We start from the raw sequence: 17,589 nt of genomic DNA, 5'->3' as shown, positions 1-17,589 counted from the left end.
ACTTAGATAGATATTGGTTGCCATTTCGACGAGTGGAATTCACTAACCAAAGTAGCGAAAATTACAATTGATTATGATGATGATGATAGTTATTGAAACGCTTGTTAGTGTTGGATTACGTCAAGGATTGCTTCATACATGCATCTGAAGACACGTTTCGTGATTTCAAAAATAAACCAGAAAACTTGAAGGACATCGAAGATTCGCCATTTACTAAAACAGTTCAAGAAAAAATAGCTTCAAATGTAATATGTAGCTGCGTTATAAGACTTGTCTTCCCAAGATCCAAAAGAAGAACTTCTAGGATGCCGTGAATTCGCTATTATTGACATGGAGGCGTTAGTCGGCGTTGTGCTACAGTCCGTAAACTTCGCACAGTAAATACACGATATATTTCGGTTTTAAAAGATGCTTAAGAACGTGTCCAACAAATTTATTGATGATTTTTATTTTTTCAACTTACAAGATATACAAAAAAAAAATAAAATTACGAGTGCCATTTGTTTTTTCAACCTCCCATCGCTCCGTGCAGACGCTACGCAGACAAGCGCTGTAGGCGACTGCGAGGCTCTCGCCACATATTAAGGCATCAATCGGCGTTGTGCTACAGCCACGTAAACGTAATTGATGCTCCCGTCAAATGTGCATTGTGAAGTGTGATTCCTTTCGGAGGTTGAAAAAAAAACGGCCCTGGTATATATAATATCACATAATTTATAATAAATTTAAGATTTGGGATTTTATTGAGATAGTATGTATCTGCAAGACAATTTATATGTTCATTAAACGTTATATCCCTGCTGTCTGTGAATGTTGGGGTGACACGCCTACGTATAAATGAGCCCCTGATAATGACACGTCGGGTTTAGTTGTTTAGCACAACTGCAATTAAGTCCAACGAAGAGAAGGGTGGTTAGATGAAGGTAAAGCAGCGATTTCGTTTCGGTTTGAGAAACACCAGATTTTTTTTATTTGTGAGGGCTATTAACGCGTTGGATAATGAATAGATTATGAAAAATTATAATTTATCAAATTTTCATACCGTTTTTTCACAGTTTTTCCCTCTTCATGATAAATATTATCTTTAATTTCGTTTTGCTGGTCGTTTGTTGTTGACTGTTTCCAATTTATTATTTTCTGTGTTCCCTTCCTGTATATTACTTTCTATAGTGACAGGAAAACTGTCAACATACTTTAATACACTACACAATACACTTAAGACTCAAAAGAATTTACTTATAAATATCATTCAAATCATTTTTGCGATCAATTTCACTAATTCGCTTTTTTTCCTACAACTATTTATTTAAAATTGATTAACTGCGTTTACACAAATCATTTATATACCTAAATAAAATTCTAGAATAAAAAGAAATAAATCAATAGACTTTTGTAGAACTTTATTAAAGAAATACTGTAATAAATCGCCTTCTATAATGAACAGTTCATCAATGGCGCGTCTGTTATTTATGAAAAACAGATTAAAGGCGCCGCGCAAATTCGCCGAATTTTAAAATTCCATTTTAACTTGACAGATAAGAACATCTTTTTTGTTTTTCGAGGGAATTAAGTGATTTATTAGTGTAATAAGATTTTTATTTTTAATTTTTTTCGTGTGCTAATTTAAGGGACATATGTGATGCGTATATAATTTAGCACTGACACAAAAAGTTACGACGCGACGACAGAAAAACTTTTCCCAATTTCTTTCACTTCATCTTTCTCCCTCTTTCCCCAGAGGGGTAAAAACGTTGACAATGGAAGTGGAAAGAGTCTCTTGTCTGCAAAAATACACCCTCTCATTAGGGCGTGGGTAGTTGAATGACTTTGAGGTATTTTGACGACGCATCATTTAGACAAAAATGGGGAGAGAAAATTATTTTAGCAATTTCTAGTTTTTTTTTTTGGAAAATACTTTCTGTTTTATTATTATGAAGAAATGCTCCGATCTGCAATTCTGATCGAGCAGAAAATTTTGAACGGTCCGTTTTTGTATCCCGGAAAACATTTCCTTATCGAAAAAAGGGAGGAGGAAGTTATTTCCACTCGCCCAATTTCGCGTCGACGTTTGAAGCGAAAAACGAATCGTCACGAACGTTTAACAAATCCTTAGAGATAGTGCTTGGCGAAAATTTTGCGTAGTTGACACAAGCGTAGGCGTTGGAGGAAGTTTCGTTGAAATTTATGTGAATTTTTTTGACGAAATTGAATTGTTTCCACAAAAAACTGCCACTCGTTCGCAACGTATTCGTGGCGCGATCGCTCCGTCCCGCAGCCGCTGTATTATAAAACTGTAAAAGCAACTGTAGGGGAGGTGTCTTATAAATTTATACGAAAAGTGAAAAAAGAACAAGTTTTGAATATTTGAAAAAATATAAAATCCCTAAAAACATTCCATCCCATATTTTTCCCTCTAAATTTGGGGTAAAAACTCCTAAGTTGAGAGCCCTAAACAAACGTCAATGTTTACAACTACAGCGACATCTATTGTTCGATTTTAAGAACTTTAAAGGTAATCCTGGTCAATTCGAATTGTGAAATCATATGTTAACTATAAAATATTGGAGAAAAAGAAATGAATTCATTACAAAAGGGAAAAATTTAAATTGAACTTTAATTAAATTTTGTACGTGTCGTATTTATGAAATTGTCTCTTGGATATTTCGCCAACAGGAATTTTCTTATCTATATATGAAATCTCGAAAGCTACCGAAGGTTTGGTAAATGAGATTTTTATATTTGTAAAATTACATAAAAGACGATGATCTGTACCTACAAATTATTACACGATATGAATCATCATTATATTTTCGAATAATTTATTAATTTCTATGGTTATTACAAACTTTCTACGATTGACATTTGATATAGAACTAATTTAACTAAAACCATAGATATAGTAAGGACGCATTCCATAAAATTCGTGTTCCAATACTAGAACGTTTTTTGTTTATCTGAGAAACAAAGATAGATATATGTTAGACCACAATCAGATGATCTAAGTAAGTTTTATGATATTAATTGGTGTGGAAATGGAGTGCTAAGACTTTTTAATTTAGTTCAGTGATAGAGCTCGGACAATGATATATAACAATGTTTTTTAGAGCATTGTTTTTATATCATTCCGATCGTAAACCGTCGATATTTCATCAATTCTTTCCGTTGGAGGTCTTTCGTTGCTTGGTTCATCTTCCATTGAATCTCGAGCTTCTTAAAATGCTTTAAACCCTCAAAATCTTCACAATTCTGTAGACCTACTAAGTTTTGTTGAAGTTTCTGACGCATTCTACCCAAAATGTGTTAATTCATCATGACAATGTTAAATTGATTCTTAATGTTTGTTTGATCTGTAATTCATGGTCAAGGAAGATCATGTAAAATCTGATAATGTAATCAATAGCGAAGAAAACGTTAATAGAAGAAAGTTTTGGATTCTACAATAGAAAATTGCTTGTTGATGAGCCTGTATACTCAAATATTTCGGTGCAATTCAATTTTAATCAACCATAATCGATATAATCATGTAACTGATCCGAATAACGAATATACCATCAAATATTTTTTGTACAAAAGTTATTTACATTTCAAACTAGTTTATTAAAGTTGTAAATTCAACCCTCGTAAATGCCATTTCGTATCCGATAATAAATTATTCTTATTTCCCCATCCAATAAATGTAATTGTTAATTTTCTCATTTCCCGAAAATAAATATATATATCGAAAATTCCCAAGACGAATTTAGTATACTCTAAGTTATTATTAGCTCTGGGATGGAAACGAGAGGTAATTTTCGTATCCTGGAAATACCCAAAAAAAAGTAAATAAGTGTAGATGAATTAATAACATCAAGTTTACAAGAATCATCAACTGGTTTGCTAAAATTTTGTCAATAGAAAACTCGGTAAGTTCACACTTTGATCTATCAAATTTCTTCTTCTATTTTTGCAATCACATCGTCCGGCTGTCATGGACGGCCTTACGTCCATCTCACACATTTGGGAATGATTTTCTACAGCAGGAACTTTTTTTTAAAAAAGACAAAGTTTTAAATATTTGAAAAAATATAAAACCCCTAAAAACATCCCAACCCATATTTTTCCCTCTAAATTTAGGGTAAAAACTCCTAAGTTGGGAACCCTGAATAAACGTCAATGTTTACAATTACAGCGACATCTATTGTTCGATTTTAAAGACTTGAAAGGTAATCCTGGTCAATTCGAATTGTGAAATCATATGCAAACTATAAAATATTGGAGAAAAAGATATGAATTTCAATTAGAAAGAGAAAAATCTTGCTGACATCATCTCGGTAGGTTCACACTTCGATCTATCAAAATTTCTTCTTCTTTTCGCAATCACAGCGTCCGGTCCATCTCTGCACCATTTTACACTTTTTCCCTTACTTCTCACACATTTGGGAATGATTTTCTAAAGTAGGAACGTTTTTTGGACACAAAAAAACAAATCGAAGAACATAATTCGCACCTGGCGTGGATTTCACAGCTACCAAGACGAGATTCAAGATTATAGACAGCTCACCATGACAAGAACTGGGAGAAAATACATGCCTAACATTGTTCCTAGCATCTGCAGCTCCTTAGGAACCCTCGTATAAAGACAAGATCAACAGTTGGGGCTTTCAACCACCTTATCAGCACCAGGACAATCCTAAATCAGTGTTTTAGATAGAATGAAAAGATGATGATGATGATGATGATGATGCTTATATTATATCCTGATCCTATGGTCAGACCTCCAACTGAATATCAAAGTATTAGCCTCATTTGGAGAACTGAAAGTGGAATCAAACTACTTGATTTTGGATATAAAAATTTTCATGTTTACCATTTTGGATGACGATTTTAAATGTTTTGTCATGCCCAAAATCTGTCAACCGCCATATGATCTATCAAGTCCATCGTTTGTCAACTGTTGTGTGTCCCATTCATCACATGTCATATCTGTCAACTGTCGTGTGTTCTGTCTTATCTATGATCTGTCGTGTCCATCATTCGATTTATGAAAAATGTTCGGATCTATTGATGCGTATTTCCATTACCAATTTTTTACGTCCAATTTAAATGTATACATAGTTAATTTTGTTAAATGGCAACATTGTTTTTTTAGGTACTGTCAAATATCAAATTCATATCGTTTACAATTTAGATAAAACGCGAATTTAAAATATTAATAAAAGCGTTCAAACCGTTTTTTTTTTTCAACACGCTTTTATAAGTTTTACCTCTATACGATAAATCTCAATTCAAATTTTGTATTCAAAAATTGTCGAAAATCAAGGCCAGCTACGTGAACAGACAATCAAAACTTTCAAAAACGAGATGCAACCATAAACACATCTGTATACAGGGTGTCCCACGACGAGTTAAAATTATCTGTATATATGACAAAATACTTATAGTAAAATCATGAAAATTTCTACGTTTGGATTTTCGAACACGATATTTTTAAATAAAATATTTTCAAAGATGGCCGACTTCCGGTTCTACCAGAAGTCGACTGTAACTATGTTATTTTAAATAGAACACCATGTATATTGATACTTTTTTGAAATCTACGTAAAATTCTATTATACCTTTGTCTAAAAACTTTTTTCGAAAAATGCATACTTTTTGAGTTATTAATTTTTTTCTAAAAAATTTGACCCCTATAAATTATTTTTTTACGAGGATACCCTCAAAGATGTGAAAATGGTTTCTGTTCAGTTGCTTTTATCAAGGTCAGACGTATTTGAATCTATGTTGAAAAATTTGTTCAAATTCACACCACACCCACATCTCTAAAAATTTACAGAAAACATTTAATATGTGGATAATGTTAAGGTTTAGGTATAGGAAAGTATTCATGAATTTGCATTATTTTTTACCCCATAATGTATTAAAATAGAAAAAACCGGGTGGTTCTATTTAAAAAAATAAAGAAATTTGATAATTATGAAGTTGGAACTTTGAACACTTTTTATACACACCCTGTATAAAATAAAAAATTTTGCAATATAAATTCAAATACGTCTGACCTTGCGAAAATCAACCGAACAAAAACCATTTTCATATCTTCAAGGGTATCCTCATAAAAAATAATTTGTAAGGGTCTGCAACGGTCAAATTTTTTACAAAAAAATTAACTCAAAAAGTATGAATTTTTCGAACGTTTTTAGACAAAAGTATACTAAAATTTTACGTAGATTTCAAAAATGTATTAACATACAGGGTGTTCTATTTAAAATAACAAAGTTACAGTCGACTTTCGGTAGAACCGGAAATCGACCATCTTTGGAAATATTTTAGTTCATTTCACCTACTAAGTGACGTAACTAAGTAAACTGATTCACAAAATTTTTTGTCATCTGTTTGCTGCGCTCTTTCAAATGCTTTTTACTCAATTTATGTTTTTATATCCGGACTGCGACTTTAAACGTATCTAGAAAGTACATTTCACGAGACATAAAGTGAATTTAAAATTACAGTAAAATGTTTTCTATAAAACAAATAACACGGAACGCGTACTAAGATGTGAACGGTTTTGATTAGTGTATTTAATCGTAAATGCGAAAGAGACATTGAAACTAAAACATGCAAATGCTAAAAGTGGGCGTTAAATTCAGACTGCGTCTGTCTATCAACAAGTTTAATTGCTAGAAATTTGCAATTTAGTTGCAACGAATTGCAGTAGTCGATTTTAGTACCAAAATGTCATATGAAAATCTCATATAATATCGTTTATATACAACCATCACATAATCTAAAGATGATTAAATAATCTAGTTATCAAACCTTTTATAAATTGGAAAAGGATTCTCGTATTTTTACCTTTTACAAGCATAGAAATCCTGTAGTACATTTTCCAATACGAAAAATCGATTTTCTTTCGAATGAATTTAATGAAGCTATACTAATTACCTTCGTAATTACATTTAGTACGATAATTTTAATTTAAACAAGAATTAAGATGAGATAAATACCAATATTGAAGTTGTAATTCTTATTTACAAAATTACAAAGTAAAAATAAATTTTCTCGTCGATCGATATTTTACGTATCAGTTTTCAAATGAAAATCGATTATTTTTCGTCAAACGTCATGTTGTCTATTTACGTCAATACAATACAATATTCGATTTAATAGTAATATTATATTGAAAATATCTCGGAAAATGTTTTTCTGGTATATTTTTTGATAAACTGACATTATTTATAAGTCAACAACGTTGATATACTAAAATTTATATTCAAAGGATTTTGATATTTCGATCTAATTACGTCATAAATATTTTCTAAAATGTAAAAAATTAGTTATTGAATTGAATTAAAACAAGATTAATTATTCACGAGAAAATAAATATATAGAAAGATCGAAAAATAAAAAAAATTAATTTTCGATATTTCAGATTTAATACATTATTAGTAATTATAAACGTAAGACTCCGTGGCGCAACGGTAGCGCGTCTGACTCCAGATCAGAAGGTTGCGTGTTCAAATCACGTCGGGGTCAATTTGGAAGTTTTTTTTTTTAATTCAAATTAAAGATATTAAAATTAATTTATAGACTTTGCTATAAAGTAATTTTGCTTTCGCTTTTCGTACTATAAAATAAAACACTTTTTTAAACAAAGAATAATTTTTAATATCTTCTATTTTGCTTAATGATCTTTTTCCATATTTCTCTCAGCTTCATGATTCCGCGCTAATAAAATTTCTAGTTCTTATCAGCAAAAAACTGAACCAATTGCGATTTAATGTCTTCGTTTGTGAAAGTTTGACCAATCGAAAAATTCTGTAAACTTCGAAATAAATAATAATCAGATAGTGCCAAATCAGGGCTGTTTGGAGGATGTGGTATGACTTTCCAGCCAAGCTTCAACAGTTTCCAAAGATGTGTGAGGTCTTGGTACCTTAGAAGCAGCTCAAAAACGACAAAACCTTCGTAATCCGACCAAACTGACAGTATGAGATTGTTTTGTTGTTTTTCAATTTCGACGTGGTTGGTGCTGGTTCATTGTGATTGCTGCATCGTTTTCAAACTATGTTACTGTACATTTTTCATCACCAGTGATGATCATTCTCAATAATGAATCGGTTAAGGTGCATATCGCAATTATTGATTCATCGTGTTAAATAAATTTCTTTAAATTCGTGAGTTACCCAAATAACAAGCTTTCCAACCAGCCCAAGACATTTTAAATGTTTTTCAATTATAGTGCGTAACCTCCTGACAAGTTTTGATTTGGCCACCATCAACTTCATAATCAACCGACCGGAACGTCGCTCGTTTTTGAGGAAAAAATCTCCAGAACGGAATTTTTATACAAATTCTGACACGTCGATAAGTTGAAATGACATATTTTGGAGGTACCTCAATCGGAATTAGTTCAAGAGTCTATTGATCATAATGGAGAATAGTTTGAAAAGCAATAAAACTATATCCAATTATAATTATTGGATGGACAATCAATTTTTGAACCTGAACCAAATAGAAATAAATAGAAAAGCCTCTATACGTTTTTTTTTACTTTTTAACTTATCTATTGTGAAAACAACAAAGAAACGTCGTTTCTGGTGTCAAGAAAAATGATAAAAGAGCCACATCTGAGTAGGTCGTAGCCTCTGGCAGGTCGAAACGATCGATTTAAAGTTTACAAAGACATTTTTTCAGATCACCAATCAATCGTTTCAATTTTATATATAAAAGAATCCCAAAAATAACTTCCATTATCGTATTATAAGACGTTTCAAGTTTCCTCCATTATATTTATCGATATAAAAACATATTTCGGATCCGTAATTTTTTTTATTGTTTAATCCTTTTCATTTCCAGCTTTTTCAATATTTAGTTTTCGTGCAGCACATTTCATGTCATTGATTAGGTAATTTATCATTATCAAAAGTCTACATGCAAGTTTCGGTCTTTGATACTTTGATACATGTTTCTATCCAAACAGATAATCGAATTTTACCTCAAAGAGCTAGCAAAAAGTCCAGCAGCACCAGTTTGTTATAAAATGTATGGTAGACCAAATGTACTACTAGAATATTCTTAATATCAGGAGACTTTCTAATTTCCTTTTGGTCTCTATGTTGTCATGTTTATGGTCCTTATTTCGTTTTATCCTGATTTCCTTGGTACGAGTCATATCTTTGAGCGATATTTCAGCATTGCCATTCGATATTGTGACCAAACGCGGCATCCATCTTGTGCACAGCTGTTTCGTGTTCAAATTTTCAAGTACCGCATTTTTTGAAATACTTATTATGTATAGTAGCTCGCGTACTTTCAGTCGATTTTCTTCAAGATTTCTGGAGCCGTCACCTCATTTGGTCAACCACTGCGATGCTGGTACTTGCAGGTCGTACAGCCTCGTTTGAATTATAGTCCAATTTAGAACCAAAACTCACGAAAATTAGTTATGTCGCTGATCTGAGGGTGCTTTATCGATACAGTAAAAGTTAACATCAAAATTTTGGCCGCTAAGCAATATATTTTCAAAATTTCGCATTTTGCAAATAACTCGGAATCTACGCCGAATTTCGAAAAAAGTGAAAGGATCAAAAATGTAGTTCAAAAAATTTTCTACAAAAAAGTGTTCCTGTGATTTTTTCTTAATATCAAAATAACTCTTCCAAAAATCGAATTTCGTGTTACTCAGAACCTACGTGGCGCGAAAACTTTTTAGTAAGATGTGACCCGGAAGTATAAGTGCATTCTACAAAAAAATGACAGCTCTTAGAGAAAAATCACAAGCAAACTATCTTGTAGGAAATTTTTTGAACTACATTTTTGATCCATTCCCTTTTTTCGAAATTCGGCATAGATACCGAGTTATTTGCAAAATTTGTAAAAAAGAATAGCGTTTTTAAGGATTATAACTGCCTCACACTTAAATTTAGATTTTAAAAGAGGATTTCTGACATTTTTTGAGTTTTTTGTAGGTTAGGAAAAAATATATTTGAGCTCCTTCGAAAATAATTTCCTGCTCGACATTTTTTTTAGAAATTTTCCTTTAAACTTCTTTTTTGAGATATCTGCAAAAAATGCACTGTTGAAAAAATCAAGAAACACGAAATTCGCTTTTTGTAAGAGTAATTTTGATATTAGGAAAAATTCACAAGAAACCTTTTTTGTGGGAAATTTTTTGAACTACATTTTTGATCCTTCCACTTTTTTCGAAATTCGGCGTAGATTCCGAGTTATTTGCAAAATTAGAAATTTTGTTTAGTCTAGTTGACTAAATTTTTTCCATTCACTGAACTTGTTCACCAAACAAATACCGAGTATAATCGAAGCTAAATACAACAAACCAATTATATTAATTAATTTTATAGATTTTTTTCGAGGGATTTGTATAATAACAACAGCTGGGAAGGTTTTGGCTTCAGTATTTGAGAATACGTATGGAATATAGTTCATCGACTACCTCTAAAAGGGAGAGACAATCAATAGCGATTACTACATAGCGTTGTTAGATCGTTTGAATGCAAAATCAAAGAAAAACGTCCTCATAAATCGAAGATAAAAACCAGACAATGCACCGATTCACAAGTCGATAGCAACGATGGTTAAATTGAACGAATTACACTTTGAATTTCTTATCCACCGTATAGTCCAGATCTTGTCTTTAGTGACTACTGATCTGAAAAAAATACTCGCAATTGTTGAAACTGAAGCCTATTTTGAGGCAAAAGACAAATGCTCCTACAAAATGCATCGAAAAGTTAGAGAAGCGTTGAAATGATTGTATTGAGATTAAATTGATGAATAAAATCGATTTTTAGCAAAAAGCTCAATTACTAACTAATAATATAACCATTTTAAATTGTTAAATGAACTTTAATTATCCTCGTCCTTAATAAACGGATTTAAAGTTAATCTCTTGTCTAAATAAATCTCGAAACTTTTCCAAACTATCCCGTTTTAACTATGTTAAATTAACAAACACATTTCCTGTCCTAAATTTTGTGAACGAATGCGGACAATTGTGTATATACAACGAAGATAGAAAATACTACGGAATTTACGTCATGAAAGTTATATTGAGATTATTTTTAACTATTAATAGTTAGGAAATTATCTTTTATAAATAATTTTGAGTTGAGTAGCTTCAGATTTATGCAAATCATCTTCACTAGAAGTCGGAGTTTATAGGCACATTGTTGTTCAATCCAAAAATGTCAAATTTTATAATGGAAATGTTAAATTTGACATACGAGGATTGTGTTAAAAGTACTTGGCCTAACAAAGAAAACGATCCCTTCACCTCTTCATTTTTGGAAAATCTTTGACTAATTTTTTCGAATCTGGGAACAGAAAATAATCCGAGAGGGTTAAACCTGGCGAATAAGGTGCTCGAAGTAGTGAATCAAAGTTTAATTAATTCATTTTGGTCATTGCTTAGTTTGTGTATTATCTTAATAAAATAACATTTTCTTCTTAGCTTAATGCGGAGGTTTTTGCTTGATTTCTTAGCTGGAACGTAGCATAATACTCATCATGGATAATTATCCCACGCCTGCAGTTGGAACGGTTTTTCTTGATACCGCGGTATTTTTCAAGCAACTACCGCCATCTCTAAGTCAGATTAGTTATTTCTGTGACCATCCTCGTATTTATAATGTAATATTTGTTGTGTTCTGTTGTATCACGATCGATTTCTAGATTTCGGACTTTCAATTTCTTGACCGAATTCCGGAACTCGTTTTGACGTGTTGAATTAGTTCGTTTTCTGATTAAATTTTCGGAATACCGAAATTTAATAGGGATCTAATTAAGGTTTAAACTCAACCGCTATCTATATAATCGACGCATTGTTTCTCCTTGGGGTTGATTAAATTCCCGTGACCGGATCAAGAGAAATGTCATCCCCTATTAAACAATAACCGATTTAATAAAAAAGTTTTATATTCAATATTCGAACGGAATTAATATGAAATTACCTAAATTGTTATTTTATACAATGAACACTCGTTATACTTACCCCCGTTATAACCTCCTAGTTGATTAAGTCTAACTAGGTCGAAGGATAACTGCAGGACTATAGGTGCATGTAGTCGGTTTTAAATGAACATTCTCTTAAGCTACAAAACGAGTTAGTGAAGTTTACGACTTCGTTGTAATGTCCTGAAAGTTTATTCCGGTCTCGGAGTTGTTTATACTAGCAAATATTATACGAAGAATATCCATAAAGTACGTTTCCTTTTGTTACATCTATTTAACTATTAGCTAAGCTCCACTCAATAATTTTTTGAACCTCGTTGACTGTTAACGCTTATTATGATAATATTGAATAGTGTACGGCAAAAATTTCAATTAATATAGCGGATTCCAAATATTTAACTTCAGAAAAATTAAAAAATTGTTATTGAAATTATTGTCTCAGCCCTTTTTTCGATTATTCTGATTCGTGTTCAGTCTGCAAACTCTTCACGTCTATCAAAATCAAACTCTTGAATCAACGTTACTTTTTATGAATAGAATTGTTTGCGAAATATTAAATCCCTTGAATATTTGTCTAGTACTTAAATTTGGATCGTTTTCTAACAAAGATTCGTTTTTAGTTGATACAGTTTTTCTGCGCCCTGATTTGGTAAAATCTTGCACCGAATCAGTTTCGTTAAATTTTTTTTACTAATTTCCTAACAGTTGATATTGTTATATAATTTCGGTTAGGATATACATTATTAAAGATATTCAACGTTTCTTGTTGACTTCTATGGCTACCACCTAATATCATTAAATTATCAATTCGTATACCCAATGGATAACTTTTACAAGGACAACCTGTACAATATAAAAATAGGAAGAATGAATTTTTTAATTGATTAAAAAAAAAAAAGATAATCTATAACTATAAAACTTGATAAAACTTATGATTTAGAAGATATTTAGATTTTTAGTACATGTCAAGGAAACCGTTTGCTATAAAGAGACATTCTCAAAAAAATTATCATAAATTGTAATTATTTATTAAAATGCATCGAAACATTTCTTGATGAACGAATGAATAAATAAATAAACATTTGTCGTACATACCAAAATTGCAAGCGACAATTTGTTTATGTCGTTTCGCTGTAAGGCTTTTCAAAATCTGTCATCAATAATTACACATAAAAAAATTTTTGTAGTTACACAAGAATGAATTGTGATAAAATGTATAAAAATACGAAAATATGAAAAAAATAGTTGTAACACGTGAGGTTTTTATATTTTACATTTATAGAACCAAAAAAATAATTTCACGTTTTTTAAATCGTATATATTGACAATAGTTATAGTTTATATATAATAAACATGCCTCACAGAAAGTATAAAAAAAATCACTTTAAATATCAATTAGCTCTTCTTTTATTACGGGTTGCACTTTCTCTTTTTACAAACCAACAGTGAGTTTCATAAACAAAGAAAAGGTTGTATAACATATAAACGAAGTTATACAAGAGTCGAGGAAGACTTGGAGAGCTCAATCCTTCAAACTCCAAACAAGCTCGCGGTACCTAGTAAGCTAGACAAAGGAAAGTATCGTGCAAGTATCCACCACGTCTTGTGAGTTTCATAAACAAAGAAAAGTTTGTCTAACTTATAAACGAAGTTATACAAGAGTCGAGGAAGACTTGGAGGGCCCAATCCTTTAAACTCCAAACAAGCTATGTACCTAGTCAGCTAGATATAAGATCGTGCATGTTTCCACCACGTCTTGTAAGGTTGTCCTCCTCTAGAAGGGTTCAAACAAATGCCTTACGATTTTTATTGTCGATCAGTACAATCCGATCGAAATACTTGAACGCTTCCTTATTCCAATTTCGTTAAATTTCTATAAACAAATCACAGGGGGCACTTAGACTGAAAGTTCTTTGAGAACCTAATGTTTCCAACTAACGTATAAATGATTAAAAAACTATTTGTCCACTTACCTTTAATGGTCTTTTTATGGTGACAGTTTCTACAGTTGTCGTCGGCTGCGACACGTTTCTGAAACGAAACGTTTATCGTGAAAGTATTCAGATATTCGTTGAAAAAAAAAATCGAACTACTAGTAAATTACAGATTAAATTCGTTATTATCCTTGGCGCATATCCTCACAAAAATTGGCTTAGGAAGTAGTCAGTTGTAAGGTGTTCGATGCCTATTAGGCGTTTTGCCAACTGTGCTTTCGCCGTCTCGTTTTCCAATCTTCCTTGTCGCGTTCTTTTTAGAGTTCTTCCTCTTCCATTGAGCCTTCATATATCATTAAGCAAGCTTTGTGGTGTTCCCAGGTGTTTAAACCGCGCTCTAGTGAACTCATGGCACTAGCAGATAACTTGGTCTTCGATTTCGGTCACCAACGGCACTCGGAATCGTCCGTGATGCCCATAATGTGGATATGACGTCTTAGCTTGGATACTCATTCAAATGGAGTATTCATATTCGAAAATTCATAATCTCATGTTGCAAGATCAAAAAATGAGGAATTTATAAATAGTTAGAGATAATTATCTCTTATAGCATCTAGTACATACCAACGCGTAAATATCTTTGCCCATTTCTTTGTTGTTAGACAGATTCTGTAATGATTATAACAATTTAATGACTGAAATGTCATAAAAGGATTTCAGTTTTTGAATATACGCTTTGTTTTTTTTTTCTTTTTTGGTTGCAGCTTTTGTACTTTTAAACATTTCAAAACGATGTTCAAATTTTATCATAATTAGATAATTCCCGCTCCCGTTTCTCGATTCTGTCTGTATAAAAGGGATAATAGCTGGAAGGTAGGTAGATAAAGAAATTAGGTTAGAAACTTTATTACATTTAAAGGAAAATTCGTCCGTTATCGAAGTGTTTTCTTGTGCTATAAACTTAGCAATTTAAAATAGATTTTATTAAGTTTTTGAGTAGGTAGTGTCAAATTCGAACAACTTCAATCCATTATTTTCGAAGTAATTGGAATTAATTTCGATAGTTGGAAAATTGATTTGGGATCGAATTTTTTAATACTGCATTTGGAAAATGAAAATTAGTTCGATTATATCTACAAAACAAAAAAAAAACGAAAGATCTGGAATCGATGTAAATATATTTATAAAGTAAGAGTGGGATGGTTAAAAATCGAGGGTAAAAAGCATCGAAATAAATTTATTAAAATAAATTATAAAAAAAGTTTCGTAAACGTTTCTTAACTTAGACAAATTCTTCTTCAATTGCACTTCGGAAATCGGAGGGGCGCGTGGTCCTTTCGCAAAAACGCGGTCCTTGAGAAAGCCCCATAGAAAAAAATCACAGGATATCAGTTCACATGACCAAGCGGGCCACTCAACGAATCCTCATCTGTCTATCTATTATCAAAAATTAACGTTACTTTGGCCCGTCCCGTACCTGCCCACACACAAACCCCGGACAGGTTTAATTCTTCTTCAATGAAGACATGAGGAGTACCAGTTTCAATCTGCGATCGAAATCATCCTCGAGGAGCGTGTGGAAGAGACGGCAAACTCGATAGAATGAAGTTAGTTGTTATAGATACCGGTCGAAACGCGGCGCGTTTTAATTTTTTTACCTGACTTATGCCGACCATTGTCTTATCAATATATAATTTCCCCCACCAGATCTTTCCCCCGACGACTTTTTTTGTTTTATAACCTTAAAATTTCACTTGAAGAAAATAATATTTTTTAGACGTATACGTTAGAATAATATATTGAAAAATAAAATGTTTATGGGTACAAAATTTTACGTTTCTATATTAAATCGGTAACTTTTGATATAACCCTGTATAGTACATCAATAATTAAATTTGTTTAATTCTCATTCGAGTACAATCTGTTTTTATTTCAATCTATAAGTTTGTCGAGTTATTTCAACTGTTTTTAAATTCGCGAGTCTGGGAATACTTCAACTATACATCGTACGCGTGTAGAGTGTCGCCCCAAACGTCTAGAGTTGTTTGAGAAGTGAAGAACTTGAGATTAGTTCATCAAAACATCGAATAATTCCACTCCGGTATGAATTTCGAAGTTTTGTAGATTCTTCAAAAGGTTCGAATACTTTTTCGATCCTTATAATTCACATTGAAATTCATATCATTAAAAATTAGCTTATGAAATTTCCATGGGATTTCATAAAAACGTTCCAAGGACATTGATATATTCCTAGTAATACCAACACCTTCTGTCACCATCAACCTGTCAATATTTTTTAGATCTGGAATTACGGTTCCGTCAAATTAAGGTTAAGTTAATTAGATATAGATCTATTTTTAGGTTAATTTTCTATTTAAAAGTTTCTAAAATCGATAGTCATTGTTATTGGGATACCCAATATAAAAAGTGTTTTGTTTTTTATGTCGTTTTTAACACTTAAGTGTCTGTTAATCGCAAAAACAAATACATCCCACTAAGGATCACGTTTCTGGAATTTGACAGTTGTTACCGCCCTTTTTTATAGGACCGGATTCACGTATAGTAGATTTTAAGCTTTGTTTTAAAAATAAATAGAATTTTCAATACAGTTTCAAAGTCTTTAATATATAAACTAATCTTGGAATTTATCTGTAAATTTTTGATACTTAAAACAAAAATAAAAGCGAAGTAATTTGTTAGTTAAGAGATTTGGATAAATTATCACTAGTGAATCCGATTCTGCGGATGAAATGGAGAGGACGTTTTATAATTTTATTCTACAATAATTTATAGAAGGTACCCATTGAGGGTAAAGAAAGCTTTATAACCGATGTTTTTCAAGTGGAAAAATACGAAAAGTTCGTTGAGTAACTTCACTGGCACATAAATAACGAGATGTTTGAAATGAAGCCCTTTTTCGAAATGAAAAGTTGATGAAGGTAAGGGTGGTAAGGTCTAATATAAACCATATTTACGAGAACGGGATATACGTTTAGATTAAAAATCTACGTATTTATTACCATCGGATGGATTAATAATTTAGTTTAGGGTGAATGGTAAATTTTAATTTCACGTATTTAAAATTCACAAGTACAAACAAACAAACCACTGAAATCGCCATCTTATGACTCAACTATAAGAAGGAATATTACTCAATGTTATAAATATTTTTATATAAATAATAACATCACTGCTGAATACATTAACAGCTTACTAATGCAATTTTTATGTACGCTGATATAATATAAACAAATTTTATTATTTAATTATCGATAGGAAATGTCAGATTCATTTTACGAGGGATTTGAAGATATTAAAAAAAATTGATACCGTTAATACGTCCCAAAGCAAATAACTAAAATTTCGATGTAATTTTAAAATTTTATATTCCTATTAATATACGAAATTTTTTAATAAGATACAAATAATATGGAATATATTTTTTCGAAAACCCCTCTAAGTTTACATGTTTTTATATTTTACAATTAACAAGTGACGATTCTAGTAATTCAACCTGTACAAATTGAATTAAGTGACATTTAAATGCTTGACCTACAAAAGTTACAGACATAATTAAGTAATCAAGTATCAATAAAATTAATATTTAAATTAAATAAAACGCTATTTCGTATATTATTTACTGAGAAAAAGTAACAAAGACAAATAAGGTCTGCTAAAGTAAAATAAAAATATATTTTGAGTCATTTAG

General features: G+C 31.4%; 1 protein-coding gene and 1 non-coding gene across 2 annotated transcripts in view; one reads left to right on the top strand and one right to left on the bottom strand.

The window, feature by feature from the left end:
- Window positions 1–17,589, bottom strand: part of LOC130898937 (transmembrane protein 47) — a 54,728-nt gene that overhangs the window by 36,788 nt on the left and 351 nt on the right. The window contains exon 2 of the mRNA XM_057808550.1: window positions 13,920–13,977. Coding sequence (XP_057664533.1) covers window positions 13,920–13,977 — 58 coding nt within the window. The remainder of the gene's footprint in view (window positions 1–13,919; window positions 13,978–17,589) is intronic.
- Window positions 7,438–7,509, top strand: Trnaw-cca (transfer RNA tryptophan (anticodon CCA)). The gene has a single exon. It is a non-coding gene; the product is annotated as a tRNA-Trp (tRNA).

Source organism: Diorhabda carinulata, chromosome 10 (assembly GCF_026250575.1).
Source record: "Diorhabda carinulata isolate Delta chromosome 10, icDioCari1.1, whole genome shotgun sequence".
Lineage (NCBI taxonomy): Eukaryota > Metazoa > Arthropoda > Insecta > Coleoptera > Chrysomelidae > Diorhabda > Diorhabda carinulata.
The sequence above is the reverse complement of the archived record's forward strand: the minus strand, read 5'-3'. Positions and strand labels throughout refer to the sequence as shown.